This window comes from Vicia villosa, unplaced genomic scaffold, assembly GCF_029867415.1.
Source record: "Vicia villosa cultivar HV-30 ecotype Madison, WI unplaced genomic scaffold, Vvil1.0 ctg.000089F_1_1, whole genome shotgun sequence".
Taxonomy (NCBI): domain Eukaryota; kingdom Viridiplantae; phylum Streptophyta; class Magnoliopsida; order Fabales; family Fabaceae; genus Vicia; species Vicia villosa.
Window position 1 is genome coordinate 849,840 of NW_026705008.1, and position 16,985 is coordinate 866,824.

Below are 16,985 nucleotides of genomic sequence, written 5' to 3' on the forward strand. Positions count from 1 at the left end.
TATATATATATATATATATATATATATATATATATATATATATATATATATATATATATATATATATATATATATATATATATATATATATATATATATATATATATATATATATATATATATATATATATATATGGCATATCATATGAGAATGTGAGAATGAATCTGAACCATTGGATTTTAAAATAAATGGTATAGATTATGGGTGAATCTTTTTTTCTCTCTCCTACATCATTTATTTCAAAATATAGAAGAGAGAAAAAAAAAGATTCACCTATAATCTCTACCATTTATTTTAAAATCCAATGATTCAGACTCATTCTCACATTCTCATATAAATATGTCATATTATTGTAAGAAAAATTTAAAGTGTATGATGAATTACATATTTGTGGTTCTCGTTGAGATAAGATAATCATATAAAATTGTCAACCCAATTATCAAGATATCTATATATAAAACAAACTATATGACCACTTTCTCATAACTTGAAAGAGAAAGCTCCAAACACTAAATGGAAGAAACAAAATGGATGATACCCACTTCACTCTTCCTCCTAACTTTCCTCATCCTTTTGAAATTGATTCAAAAGAAACAATCCAACCACAAAAACCTTCCTCCTTCTCCGCCATCTTTACCACTCATAGGCCACCTCCACCTCATCAAACAACCCTTACATCGAAGTCTCCACAACCTCACAAAAACCTACGGCCACATCTTCTTCCTCCACGTCGGAACCCGCAAGATCCTTGTCGTCTCTTCACCTTCCGCAGTAGAAGAATGTTTGTCAAACAATGACATAACATTCGCAAATCGCTCCGTAACACTTGCTGGAAAATATCTCAACTACAATAACACAACATTAGGGTTTTCTTCTTACGGTGAACTCTGGCGCAAACTACGTCGTTTAACAACTACCGAACTTTTCTCTTCCAATCGTCTTGCCATGTTCACGAAAGTTCGAGAAGATGAAGTGAAATTGTTGATTAAGCAAATATTTGAAGGGTGCAAAGGAGAAATAATGTCAAAAGTTGATCTCAAAACAAAAACTTTAGAGCTTTCTTTCAACATCATGTTGAGAGTGATATCTGGGAAGCGATACTATGGTGAAGATGATGATGTTGCCATAGGAGGAAAAGAGTTTCAAATTTTGATGAATGAATATATAGAGCTTCTTGGAAGTGGGAATTTGAATGATTTTTTTGCAATACTAGAATGGATTGATTTTCAAGGGAAGAAAAAGAAGATGGTGAAGTTGATGAAAAAGATGGATACCTTTCTTCAGAAGCTACTTGATGAGAAAAGAAGAAATTGGAGCAATGAAGAAAGAAAGATGACGTTGATTGATGTTATGTTAGACTTGCAACAAAAGGAACCGGAATTCTACACAGAGGAGATTGTGAAAGGTGTTGTTCTGGTGAGAATTATTAACTATATAGTACTTTCTTTCTTGCACGCTAATTATAAATCTAATTGAAAATTTCATATATTGAAAATGATTAATAGTATAGTTAATGTGTTTATTTTGTGTATGAGTGTTATTAGAGTCAAATAGATAAGTTGTTAATTAATATATATGATATGGTACGATTTGCTTGACCCTACAAAAGACAATCGTGTCTTTTAAAATACTTATGTAATTATTGTGTGAATAGGACTAGAACACATTGCATTTTTAGGTGACACTCATCGTTTAGGAAGTCAAGATCTATAGTGTGCATGGTGATCATTTTATATAAAGAACTACATTAATTAATAACTTTTTTCTTATCAACATTAATTAATAACTCAATTAGTAATAGTATCTTTGACATTTGATTTATACTCAGTTTTTTAAAAAAAATGAATCAATCATCAAATCAGTGAAGATATTGGGTTATTGATTTATTGATTGTATTATTGGATCACTGATCGAACCGCATTACTAAATCAGATTAAATCAGTTAAATAAATCAGTCTCTATTAGAATACTATATATTTATTAAACCGGTCAAACTGGATGACTCAGTCTATAAAAAATATCACAACACTTGTAAAATTTTAAAATTTCAAAATATCATAATTTCACATGTTTATTCTTTACATTTAAATTTTAAATATAATTCAAATTCTAAAAATAATACAAAATATAAATTTAAATAAATTTTAAATCAGGTCTAATTGCAATCAGGGGAAAATTGTTTCAAATAACGTTTGAATAAAGTATAATTATATTTTAATTATATTTTTTTAAAAAAATCATGAAAACGACGTCATTTTGTACGAAAAAAATCATGCATTTAAACCATCGATTTTCTAAAATCGCCGGTTCATCGATTTTTTCCGGTGTTGGCCGGTTCTCACCAATTCAATAGCATATTCGCGAATCAGACAAAACCAGTAACCCGACCCAATCAGTCCGACTGTTCGATCCGATTTTTAGAACACTGATTATACTTAATATCTTTTATTTTTTTAAGCAACTATTGTTTTTCCACATATCTGGTGACTTCCAACAAATATTTGTCGGACTTAGAACATGCCTTGAAGTGTGCATAGTTTTGAAGATTATTCACTCAAGTGTTTGAAGTACTAAATGTTTCCTCTATTCGTATTTATAAGAAAATTTTTATTTTTTAGATTTATTAAATAACTAATGTATCTTGACAATATATAGATCAATTACATTGATTATCTAATAAATATATGTAAATTTTTTCTTATATAAGACACCAAAGGAAATAGTAATTTTAAAATATAAAAAATTGTCGTACAACATAAGAATTAAATAGGATAAAAATATAGTAAAAGTTATTCTGAAAGTTAAATTTCTTAATATGTAATTTTTTTTTATCTACAACAATATAATTTTATTAGGACCTTAAGAATAGGTAGTATGTGAAAAAGAATGAAGGCTAGGTGCAATGGTGAGCGGCGAGCTATCCTACAATGTCAGTGGCCGCCTAAATGAGCAAAATGGTCGTCCGAAAGATGCCATGAATATATTTGAATTGGGTTTCTGCTATCCACTTGCCCAATAAACATGGGTGATGATGTGGGCCCACAACGACTAACTAATAAAGGGTCAATCAAAGGGAGGAAACCACTCTCCCCTAACTCTAAGAATACCAAATCCTACCATCTCCACATTCCTTGGTCATAAAGTTAGGGTAGACCACCATTTGAATCTCTAACCTAGACTCAAGAATTCTCTATAAGAGAAGTGTTAGCAACACTCTATTTTTAATGAAGAGGGACAAATCATAATTTAACCAGCATAACATACTGTTTAGGACGAGTTAGTTAAGTGCTTCTTAAAGTACACATTGAACAATTCATTAAACAAAAATGCTATTCTTACACCAATCCTTACACCTACACCGTATGTACGGACGACACTGTTCATATACGGACGATATTGTTCATGTACGGACGAATACTATTCATGTACGGACATTTATTTTTAATACCTGGACGTGCATTAACCAACTTCATTATTGCATTAATCAAATTTTTACACTGCATTAACCAAGTTTGATGACAGTTAAAAATTATTTTTAATACCTGGATATTGTATTAACCAACTTTATTACTGCATTAACCAAGTTTTTACACTGCATTAACCAAGTTTGGTGACTGCTAAAAATTATTTTTAATACCTCGATGTCGCATTAACTAACTTGAAGTGTGCATGGTTTTGAAGATTATTCACTCAAGTGTGTTTGAAGTACTAGATATTTCCTCTGTTCCTATTTATAAGAAAAATTTTATTTTTTAGATTTATTAAATAACTAATGTATCTTGACAATATATAGACCAATTATCTTATATATGACACCAAAGGAAATAGTAATTTTAAAATATAAAAAATTGGCGTAGAACATAAGAATTAAATAGGATAAAAATATAGTAAACGTTATTCTGAAAGTTAAATTTCTTAATATGTAATTTTTTTTATCTACAACAATATAATTTTATTAGGACCTTAAGAATAGGTAGTATCTGAGAAAGAATGAAGGCTAGGTGCAATGGTGAGGGGCGAGCTATCCTGCAATGTCAGGGGCCGCCTAAATGAGCAAAATGGTCGTCCGAAAGATGCCATGAATCTGTTTGAATTGGGTTTCTGCTATCCACTTGCCCAATAAATATGGGTGATGACGTGGCCCGCAATGACTAACTGATAAAAGTTCAATCAAAGGGTGGAAAAACCACTCTCCCCCAACTCTAAGAATACCAAATCCTATCATCTCCACATTCCTTGGTCATAAAGTTAGGGTAGACCACTATTTGAATCTCTAACCTAGACTCAAGAATTCTCTATAAGAGAAGTGTTAGCAACACTCTCTTTTCAATAAAGAGGGACAAATTATAATTTAACTAGCATAACATACTGTTTAGGACGAGTTAGTTAAGTGCTTCTTAAAGTACACATTGAACAATTCATTAAATAGAAAAAGAAAGAGTGTGTTAGATGATGAAGAGGGCCACATCTAGTATATATTATAGATATGGAGGAACCGAAAGAGCGCCATATTATTTTAGTCATATCTTGAATGATGTTGAGAATATATATACACCTATAGAGAAAAAAATGTTTATCCTTATTTATTCCTGTACAAAACATGAATATTATTTATTACATAGTGATGTTTTGGTGTCGTACTGTCGTGTAAGATTGACATAGTTATGTATTTACTCAATAGGAATGTATTATTAAGGCCAGGTAATTAAATTAGGAAAATTTCTTTAGCCACCTCCCTATGGGGGTCACTCCCGCGAAAAACTCAAATTACCCCTGCTTCGGAAATGAACTTCCGAAGCTTTGATTTTTTTAAAAAAATTTCCACAATTCGAAAGTGCATCTCCGAAAACACCTCATGGGGGTGTGTTCGGAGATGAACTTCCAAAAACACCTTTGTTCAGATTTTGAGGGGTTTCGGAAATGCACTTTCGAATTATGCAGAAATAGAGATTTTTTTTATGTTTTTCTTAACAGTTTCGTATTTTTAATTAAAAGAAACCGGGAAATAAAATAAACGACATGTAAAGGTGAAAATACTAATATGATAAAAAAAAATATATATATATATATATATATATATATATATATATATATATATATATATATATATATATATATATATATATATACAAGCTCAACCAAATCCAAATAATAATAATAATGTGCTAAAGATACAATCCGAAAACAAAAAATAAATAAACCCGACCACTACTGGGTGTGCCTAACCCTCTCTCCCTAGGACCTCCTCTGCCGCCTGTATGTCACCGCCCGACCCGCATCAGTGACGATCATCTCCATCACGGCGACTGCCTCTGGACCGCCCTGCTGAACGACACCTCGATCCAACGCGTCCGGCCCAAGCATCTCTATCCGCTGGCAGATCGGCATGAGATCAATGGCGTGGTCACCCTCGGCCTGCTGGTTCTCCAGGATCTCCTCGTGTGCTGGCCTAGGAGCGTCGGGAACGTCGGGTCTCAGAAGAGGATGTGACACCCGGTAGAACCATGTGACGTATCCCTCCTCAGTGTGCCAGTCCTGTGTGACCCGAGTGAGACGGTACTCCTGCGGTACCACATGATGCTGCCAGTCCTCCCATATGGCAGTGAGCTGCACTCGGGTCACTGTGTCGGGAGCAGCCTCAAAGGGTGACCTGGGTATCCGCTGCACGAATCTGAACTGACGCATGCACCGCTCAGGGAGATACCGGACCATGATGGTAGTCCCGCATGCCAGCCAGCCTGAATATAGAGCAATGCCGTCAAAGGGGACAATCTGAGCGTAGTCGCTGAACGGCCTCCAGGTGACGTCGTCGTGCATCGTGCGGTCCAAGTATCCACGGTATGGTCTCATCGCATCGTTCCCCCTCTGGAGAACGTATCTGGAGGCCCTGGGCATGGCGTCCACGTACGCAGGATCGATGTGAAAGCCGTGGATGCGGGAGAAGTAGGAGATGATCCAGCTCTGAAACAGAAACACGATAATGTATTAAAAATAAATACAAAACATAAATAAATAAATACGATAATGTATTAAAATAAAACGTACCGTAAGTAGTGTGCAGGATCCGACCAACTGCCTCGTCCTCCAGTTGGAGGCCTCATTCAGCTTCTGGTAGAGGTATGCCAGAGTAGCTGCCCCCCAGTTCCACTGGTGAACGGTATCCAGGTCCATGAAGTAGCGGAGGTAGGTCACGTCGACGTACCTTGCACTCTTGTCCACAAAGCATGCAGCGCCTACCACATGCATGTACCAACACCGGAGAGCGCAGCCGCGGTGATAGTGTGTGAATAGCTCGTCACCCTTCTGCTCGGCATCGGCCGCTGCGTCCAGGTGGTGCTCAAAATAGTAGCTCAGTGTGGTGAACCGGACATGAGGCCCAGATGTCGTGACGCACTCAAAGTGAGCAACCTCGTGCTCCATGCCCAAATAGAGCGTCATCCACTCAATGGCCTCGACCCTCTGGATCCGGGAGTGGTGCAACAGCGGCCCCCTAATCGGCAGGTGGAGAAGACACTGCACGTCATGCAAGGTGATCGTCATCTCCCCAACCGGCAAGTGGAAAGAGGACGTCTCCTTGTGTCAGCGCTCCACAAATGCCCCCTACATGCCGGTGCTGATGGTGGTGTACCCCGTCATGCAGAGCCCGCTAAGCCCTGAACCTCGCACATGGTCGTTAAACCACTCAGCTGCTGGTTTAAACAGACTGAAAATCTTCCGGGCGTGGTTCACCATTTTCAACGGCTCTCTCTCCTGTTACAAAAAAACAAACAAAAGCGTATGTTAAATAGACCGTTAAGAAAATATCGAATAAACGTCTAAATTATAAACGGTTAAATTATAAAAAATACCTCTCCCTCCCAGATACGCCGAGCGACGTGATCGTGGTAGTTAATCAGCACGGAAGTGTCAAAGGGCCCTCCCGGATAGCTGTCCTCCTCCTCATCCTCCTCCCCGGCTGGAGGGTCAACATCTGGTACCCCCTCCGGCTCGTGGTAAGGCACTGCCGCCACCTCCTCCTCCTCCTCTCGCTGACGGGAAGAAGATACCCGAGCCAGCCGACTCCTAGATCCTGAAGAAGATGTACCCTCTCCCATATTCACGGGAACTCGCACACGTCGTCCTCGGCCCTGCCCCCGTCCCTGTGTCGACGCCAGCTGCGCCGCCGCCCGCTCGCGTCTAGCCGACGGAGTCTGGGTCTCCCTACCCTGTCTGATGCGTGCTGGTTGGTTGCCTGACATGTTCCTGTAAACAATTGAAATCGATTAATATGCGAGACAAAAGAAAAAACTAAAAAAATTGAACTTCTGATACAATTCGGAAGTTCATTTCCGAAACTGGGATGGAGGTGTTTTCGGAAATGAACTTCCGAAACACCCCTGCGAGGAAGTTTTCTGCAACTTCCATGGCAGACCCCTAAACCAAACATCAAACCTATGTCTACACATTCTAAACATCCTAAATATCAGTATAAACCTAACCTAATACATTTTTTGCTATTTGTAAACACCCTAATATACATTTTAATCATAGATCTTAAAATCAAAATGCTTACCGATTGAATAGATTGGAGGACTTTTGAATGTAATAGAGCAAGTAGATGGAGCCTTTGAGGTAGCTTGGAACTGGTTTGCACAAAAATCTCTTGGGGTTGAGTTTGGAAGAAGATTAGGGTAAATGATTAGGGGGAGGGGGTTGTTTTGCTTAATCTGCAAAATGCGCAGTATTTCGGAAATGAACTTCCGAAATGCTGTTTTCGGAAATGAACTTCCGAAATAAGACAATTTTTTCAAAAAAAAAGGCGCTTTCGGAGAGGCATCTCCGAAAACACCTTTTTCTTGCATTTCGGAAATGCATTTCCGAAGTTAGGGGTAGTTTGGGTTTTTCACCAGAGGTGGACTAGAAGGTTGGGAGGTGGCCAAAGAAATTTTCTTAAATCAGCCATCCAACTTAATTTTTTTACATTAAAATGTCTATCATTAAGGCTCTCTTACGAATTTAGAATGGAGAGAAATTAAGGGCTTTGGAGGGAGAAAAGCATAGAAGAAAAAACTCATTTTTTTGAGAGAAAGATTTTAAAATATTTAATTTTAAGATTATAACAATATTGATTGAATTTAAAATATTAATCTAAACCTTTCAAAATCCTCATTTAATATAATTTCTAAAATTCTCCTAAAATGAGAAAAACTCAAATATTACACGAGGGTCTTGGGGATTTAAATAAATTATTCAACTTAACTATATTTTTCATAATACTCTTAAAGTTTAAAATATATTTATGATAAATATTCACTTATCTTTCTTTATAAAGTAAATCTCTTAAAAAATAAGAAAAAAATTAACTATTTTTTTTCATTCTCATGCAAGCAAACTCGGACTTTATTTGAGAGTTTTGAGGGGAGAGGAAGGGAGAGTTTTGATTTTTTTTTAATATAGATAAAATTCTAATATTTTTTGAAGAAAAAAAATTGTTTAGACTGATAAAATAATGATTATCATTAATGTTATTTTTATTTTTGAGATATTGTAACAACAAAAATTATATTTGAACAATTTTTCTAAATCCTCTAAAATCCTCCAAAACTCTCCTCCAATACAAAATTTTAGTTCCCCAAATTAAGAGGTTTTTGGTATTATGAAGAGAAACAAATCCTCCAAAACTCTCTCAACTAAAATCTTTCTATTCTTTTCACCGATCTTTCTTATTTTTCAAAACTGTGCCCTTCATTCCTCTCTAAACTCTCAAACAAAGTCTTGGAGTTATTGAGGGCTTGACTCTGACAGACTTTTTAGCATAATCTTTGTTTACAAGTTTAATAGATATCCAAAATAGATCTTGATTTCACCGTCAAGCTTGGGATACCGATGTTCAAAGGATTTAAAACCCAAAAATAAAATAGAATAGAAATGAAGTTGTTATAATTAAACCTAATAGGAGAGTTTGGAAATTCAAATTCCATGTACATCCTTAGTTTTTCAAATAATTAAGTCAAAGTCAATACTATGATTACAAGACTTAGTATCTTGGAAAGCATGGTTAAACCATATGATCATAGACAAGTCAAATGTGATTCTCATTTGGTAATCAAACAGATTGCTAGAGAAACCAACATTTGAATCCAAAACTTCAAAGAAGTTATAAAACAACTAAAATCTACTACATGTACTCATTTGGTAATCAAACAGATTGCTAGAGAATACCAACATTTGAATCCAAAACTTCAAAGAAGTTATAAAACAACTAAAAACTACTACATGTGTTTGTCAAGGTAATTAATAAAGGGTCTGTTTGTTTCAGTTTTTAAAAAATGGATTTTTTTTGTATTTTTGAAAATAGATTTTATAAAATTGTTTTTCAAAATATTACAAGTTTTTTGAATTTGTTTTTTCTAAATGAAGCACTAATTTTGATATCCTATGACATAAACATATATTATTGAAAATCAAAAGCTAGTCAAAATCGCAACTTTTTCAAAAAGTTGTATTTCAAAAATGATTTTATGAAAATCTATTTGAAATAGTTTCAAAATTAAGTAATTTTTTGAAATTTTGATATCCAATTTTTTCCCCATAAATAGATGAAATACCTAAATCACATTTTAAGAATAACTATTCAAATCAAATTTTCATTTGAAGATTTTATAAAAAAAAACTGTATAAAATCATTTTTTTAAAAAGTCAAAACAAATGGGCCCAAACTCAAAAGACTGGTGGTTTTAAGGAAACACCGGTCAAACTTATACATCAAGAATATCTCATTGAAGAATGTGAATAATGGTGGAGGTTTAGATCAAATAGCTAGATAACTATTTGTAAAGGAAAATACCTAGATACAATTTCTTATGTATGGTTTGTACTATTTTTCAATGAAAATATGATAAACGTATAATTTTTTCTTACACATATTCAATTTTATATTATTTCCACTCCTTAAATGATGTTAAAGTACACTTTCTTATTTTTATTAACAAAAAATATAAACCAAACCTAATGAATTGTAGGTAAGTTTTCTCCTTTGTAAAACTTTTTTTTTGTTAAGATGAAAGTGAAGCTCCACTCCTAATTGTAGTGGCTATTATCATGGAATAAGCATGTTAACTTTATATGTATTTTAATTTACAGTTGTAACAATAATTTATTGAGTTTTCTTCTTCTAAAGTTAGTTTTTGGGTGATAAAAAGTATACATAATCACAGACAAAAAAATATTTTGTTAACGATTCACATGATATGTCAAAATAATTATGCAGGTAATGCTTGTAGCTGGCTCTGAAACTTCAGCTACAACTATGGAATGGGCACTCTCACTTCTCCTCAACCATCCAAAAAAAATGAATAAGGTTATGACAGAGATAAACACTTGTATGCATCAAGATCAACTTATGAATGAATCAGGCGCTTTAAAACTAAAATACTTGCAAAAGGTAATTATGGAGACACTTCGTTTATATCCCGTGGCTCCATTATTAATACCACATGAGTCCTCCAATGATTGCAATGTTTGTGGTTTTGATATACCAAAAGGGACAATGCTTCTTGTGAATCTTTGGACCTTACATAGAGACCATAACTTATGGGTGGACCCAACAAGGTTTGTGCCAGAAAGATTTGAAGAAAGTGAGTTAGATAGTGAGATTTATAATATGATTCCATTTGGTGTTGGAAGGAGAGCTTGTCCTGGATCTGTTTTAGCAAAACGTTTTATGGCAAATGCAATAGGGTCTTTGATTCAATGTTTTGAGTGGGAGAGAATTGGGAATGAAGAAATTGACATGACCGAAGGAACTGGTCTTACAATGCCTAAAGTTGAACCTTTGGTTGCTTTATGCAGGCCACGCCAAGTTATGGTAAAACTTCTCTCGAATATATAAATTATGTATTATGTAGGTTGTATTATATGTAATTAAATAAATAAATGTATATGTAAGAAAATAAATGAATGTGCTGTAAGATAAACTAAATAAAAATGAACACCCAATTTTTTTTTTTATTTGGTGTTGAATTTTCAACATATAGTCAGGCTTAGCATATGAATTTGCTGGCATAAAGACAATGATAATGTTCTGAGTATAAGTTTAAAATTGTCACTCTCTTTTATTAATAACCTTATTATTATTATTATTATTATTATTATTATATATATATATATATATATATATATATATATATATATATATATATATATATATATATATATATATATATATATATATATATGTATGTATATGCTAACTATGCTAACTTGACATTATTTTCTATACTAAATGCTACACCGTCTATACTGTTCACCGTATTTATATGATGAACATTATTTTTCTAATAATATAATATTATTCTTTTAAAAAAATTATTTAAAAAAAAATATTTTTCAAATTTATTTTATAACATAAATATAAAATTGTATCACTAACCAACTTCACAATTGTATTAACTACAAAAATATACATTATTAACCAATTACGACTTAACTAACAGTCCAGCCCTAGCATCAAACGATACAAGAGTGGCTCACAATAAACAATGAACAAACGAAGCCCTAATAATTGACACTTTTACATATATATATATATATATATATATATATATATATATATATATATATATATATATATATATATATATATATATATATATATATATATATATATATATATATATATATATATGCATGTGCTCTTCTTAGGTTTAGAGACGTCCTTTTTATAGCCAGAGAAACGCTTGGGCTAGGGTTAAAAAATGCAGTAGATCCAATCTGAACTGTTGCACAAAATTTTCAGAATCTTCTTCATAAAATCAGAAACAAATTTTAAGTTGTTACAATATATGTTTTGACATTTAATCTTGGCAAGCAAATAAAATCTGAATCCAATATAATCTCCTAGATTAAATCATTCTTAGACCGCAAACAAAGTGAACAAAATCTGCAGAGGATCTTCAAATATCTCACATTAAAAATAAATTTTCCAAGAATAGAAAACAAGGCACGTTCTAATGTCGTACCAATATGTCACGATATCTTGTCCAACATCTTGCTGAAATATTTGTTTTAACAAAATGCAGACAACAAAACAAAATCTAACACTTATATATCATTAACCACTTTCACTACTTTATTAACCAATAAAATATATACTATTAACCACGGTCTGACACTAAATTATAAATGTATTAACCAACTTTATACTCAATTAACCAACTTTATTTTACTATTAATTTTTTTTATGTTTCAGAATTCATTAACTTAGTTATGAATTGTATTAGCCAATTTTATACATAATATTAACTAAATTTTGAATTGTATATGTATTAACATTTTTATGTCAGAATATACAGTAACCAAACTTTTAATTGTATTAACTAAGTTTTAATATTTCAGTAATCAAAATAATTTTGGGAAAACTATATTAAAATAACATGGAAAATTTGTTCATGTAGTTGTGAACCGTGTATACGGTGTAGTGTCATTTTTAGGTGCCAAGATATATTTTTCTAATTTAAATTTAACACACACCTACCATATAAGAACACTAATGGTTGTGGAAAACACCAAACTACCCTTTGATTAGATAATGCCACAATAGCATTTTTCCCACATTTATTGTCTTTTTCTACCCATATCTTAACTATCCAACTAATTTTTATGTTTTGACTATCTCATTTGTTTTTTGTTACACTCATTATTCTATATGACATACCTTTTTGGTTATGATTTACCTTTTTGTTTCCATTTGGTTATGAAATAACTTTTTGTTTCCAACTATATGAAAAAGGTGTGTACTTTTGAGAAGTAGTGTGTTACTGTTGGCTTCCTGCTTTCACTTTGCACAACAAGACTGCTTTACCGGTTCTCTCAATCTTGGTTATACAACCTTCACTTCCATTTCTCTTCATACTTTCCATCTCTTTCCATACTTTTATCTCATTAGGTAACCTTATGCAAATGATTTTTTGTTCGTCTTCTAATCACGATCTGCATCTATCATCTGCAAACAATCTCCTTTTGACCAATGGCAAGACCCTACGACATAGTTGGAGACATCAATGAATGAAAGGAACTGTGGAAGCTTGCGGTGAAGATTTTGTGTTGTAAGTTACAATGAAAAACAAGAAATATTTTGAGATGGTGATAGTTGACAAACAAGTGAGTTAATAGTTTGTTTAGATCATTCAAACTTTTCCTGCACTGTTGTATATTTTGTTTCATGTTATATGATGCTACAAACTATTTGTTCAAGCTGGACTTTGGTATGTTTATCTCCTGCACTGTTGTATGTTTTGTTTCATGTTATATGGTAGATATGTTTATTCTGCGCTATCTTTATATGTTGATGGTTGCCATAGATTTAAAATTGAAAAAGGTTGGAGCTTTTTAACTGTTGAGGTTTTAAATGTATTTAAAACTTAAAGGGGTTTAAATGAAAAAGGTTTTGAGTTTTGAAAGTTTTAACTTTTGAAAATTTTGAGTTTTGGCTTCACAGTTGATGGAGCTTTATAACTGTTCTGTGGATGTTTGAAATCTATTTAAAACTGATAAGGGTTGCCATGAAAAAGGTTTTCAGTTTTAAAAGTTTTAAGTTGTGATGGATTATGTGTTTACAAGTGATTGGGTATTTAAAACTGACAGGTATTAATATGAAAAAACTATTTAACTCTGTTTGGTTTTTGCTTGCAGGGCCATGACATACAAGTCATTGTTCCGACTATTTTCAGACAAACATTTGATTCAATTTTTTTGGTTAACACTACTTGCACCATGTCTAACTTTCAAGTCCTACCTAATGACTTGATGTTCAGACCTACGAACCACATTTTAAAATTCAACGGTGGGACAACCGTCGACGAAATAGGGAAACACGACATATAACACAAGCTGACCCACTGCACCCCTTTTGCTGATATTATTTATGGCAAATGGCATTGGCATTTGCTTACAGGTTATTCCAAACCTTTTATCACTTGCCTTTTACAATTACTTTTACTCTTTCTAATTGACCATAACTACCTTACTTTCTGCGCAGACATCATCAGTGTTGTGGACGGCGTAGGATACACCCAGTCAATGGTCGGAAAGAAGCCACAAATTAACTTCATGTTGCGCGATTTAGGGTATTGTTCTTGCATATTACCAGCATACAATATGTAGACTACTACATCCACATCATTACTAACATTGCCCATTTCTGCTAGGGACAACACGTTGCACTGCACTTTGGGGGAAAGCTACGCAACACAATATTTCGATTTTAAACAGAAACAAGTTGATCCCTCGGCGCCAACTGTCATCCTCTTGAAATACGCAAAAATTAAAGATGAAGGTTTACATCTAATTCATCACTACATATGTAACCTTATTAAACTTATTATCGTGCACTGGTGGCGCTGCGTAAATAATATATTATACATGCTTGATTTGTAGGTAAGTTTCCTCTTGATGTCACGAATACGTACAATGTATCCACCATACACATCAATGAGGATATCCCAGAGATCACTGATTTCCTCAAACGGTATATCACTTGCCTAAGGTTTCCGTTTCCAATAATTTTAGCCTTTACAATTCTGCTTGGTATACGTTCAATAACTACTTCATGTATTTTTTTTACCTATACTTGCAGGATGCCTAAGGTAAGTGGTTTGGCTAACTCGCATTGCCCAACCAGTAAATCCAGCCGTGAATGGTCGCAACAAAGCTCTGGTTCTCACCTATCCCATGCTGATAAGTTTTTTTTCAAAGGTTGACCACTTACCACTTTCGGATATTACCGTCTTATCTGGGGTACGTCACATTTCGCATATCTTCCATTCTCAATTAGTATACTTCCTACCTAATATTATTTATTTGTTTGTTGTAACCATTTGCAGCAGGCGATGTGCGTTACTGTAGCTATAACAGATAAGCTTATTGCCGATACAAATGGTTGGTACTACAAAGCTTGCCATAAATGTCCACAAATAGCTAAGGGCGACACCCCCACCTTATTTTTGCAGGGTTGGACACCGGACAGAGGCCGGAATTTGGAGGTATTGGTACTTGCGTAATCGGTTCACAACTATGTGCCATTCGTTATGTTCTGAGACTCTCTACTTTTTCTTCTCTGTAGGTTTCGGATATGTGTTGAACTAAAACAAGATGAATCAACCAGAAGGTTTGTTTTCTGGGACCGTGAGGCTGCAGAACTGTTAAAGACATCTGCCATGAATCTTCGGAAAACCATGGTTGAGGTGATTTCATCCACATAACCTCAATGTTTTAACATGTCTTACATTTACCACATTCAATAATTAACTTAATGTACATTTCGAATTCAGAGTGGAATAACTGACCCACTGGACTATCCACTGGAACTTGATGCATTGTTGGGAATAAAGTTTGCTTTCATGATTAATTGGAACCCTCGCTGGAGAAATGGTTCTTTTGTCATGTATCTCCGAGACAAACAAATTATTGATCAACTTGAAGGCAACGAAGATGTTGTTGCATCTGAAGAGGTAGTCGCATTATATTTACGTATGACCTTTTACTTCTCATTCACTTTTGTGTTGTAAAATACTAATCACGCTAGTTTGCATTAGCCAATTCCCATTCTTGAAGCCACTACTCAATCTGCTCAGGTATAACTTCTTTCCACGACATTCCTACAACGCAGGATGATCAAATAACTTTTCATATTGCGGCTATTGTTTGTAACTGACATTCTGATCCAATTGAACCCACAAATTGGAGAGCGTCGGTGAGGATGTTTCCTTTGATAAAGTACCTCCTCTAGCGGTAATATAAAATTCCATTTACAAATGTTGAACATAAATTTTTCCCCAAACGGTATGATAACAATTGATCCTCTCTGCTAATTGTCCAACAGGGGTGAAATTTCTTCAGCACATGTTCCCGATCCTGTCACACCTGTAGCAACTGTCAAGAGGATGCCTCCCGAAGACGCAATTGAATCGTTTATCCAACTAAAGCTTTCACCCTTCAATTGTTTCCCTACAAAAATAAAAAATACAAAGTTAGCAAAATTATATCTTACTTTTAATATAATAGTGACTAAAATAAATATCAAGGCATAAAAAATTACCTTGGTCTCAAGGCATGGAAGCCAATATATACTTTTTCTATTCCCTCAATGGAAGAGCTTTGAGAATCTCTTTTTGTTCAGACTTTCAGTCAACCAATTTATTGCTCCATAGCATAAAGTGTCATCACAATCAACAATCTTCTCCATTTCATTAAACATTTCTTGCACCACTTCTTGAACATTTCCTTCCATCCTTTTTTACTAACTTGCACAAAATCTTTCAATGACTATGCTACTTCTCTAATAGATCTTATCATTCCTTCTTTGTCTTTACTCTTATAAGCACGAGCGTATTGCACTTTTTTCTTTGTTGCGAAACTTGGTTCCTCTAAATCAATATGCACAGTATACCATTCTTCATCTACAACTGCCTCTTTGCTCATGACATCATCTGCATCAAATGCATGTTCTACTTGAACTCCATTAGTCCTATATTTCGCACATATGTCTACAATGTCATTCCAATTTGGAATGACCTTAAATCAGAACCTTTTGGCTTCTTCATGTGACTTAAAAATAAATAAAACAAAAATGTTAATAGCTTGAAATATAAGTGTGGAAAACTAAAACATTCATGTCATATGTTCTAATAAATCAAATAAACAACATCACCAAAACTTCTAGTTAAATCCTATAAAAATGTGTGCTCTATAGAAAATTGTCCACAAACAAAGCCAACTCAACAATTATTCCAGTAATATAGAATAACAACAATTGCATAGTGTTACTATAAATTTCTATCATTTTGAAGTGTTATTAGGCTATAAAGGTCTCATTCTGCTCTTTGAATATATAACATAGTTAGATGAAAATTTCTATCAGAGTGTTACTATAAATTTCTATCATTGTCATTATCATAAATTTTTATATACTGCTACAGAAACTGGTGACTAGCATTCTTGAGTCAGT

At 33.7% G+C, this 16,985-nt stretch overlaps 1 protein-coding gene across 1 annotated transcript; it reads left to right on the forward strand.

Moving 5' to 3' along the window:
* Positions 1–435: 435 nt before the first annotated feature.
* Positions 436–11,085, forward strand: LOC131623940 (cytochrome P450 81Q32-like). The gene is made up of 2 exons (XM_058894940.1): positions 436–1,417; positions 10,251–11,085. Exons 1-2 carry the CDS (start codon positions 515–517, stop codon positions 10,869–10,871), a joined length of 1,524 nt encoding a protein of 507 aa, XP_058750923.1. The 5' UTR covers positions 436–514; the 3' UTR covers positions 10,872–11,085.
* The last annotated feature ends 5,900 nt before the right edge of the window (positions 11,086–16,985 follow it).

Excerpts from the sequence above, each read along its gene's own strand:
- LOC131623940 (XM_058894940.1), top strand. The coding sequence starts at position 515 with ATGGAAGAAACAAAATGGATGATACCCACTTCACTCTTCCTCCTAACT. Across the intron at positions 1,418-10,250 it reads TTGTGAAAGGTGTTGTTCTG|GTAATGCTTGTAGCTGGCTC; the intron begins GTGAGAATTATT and ends ATAATTATGCAG.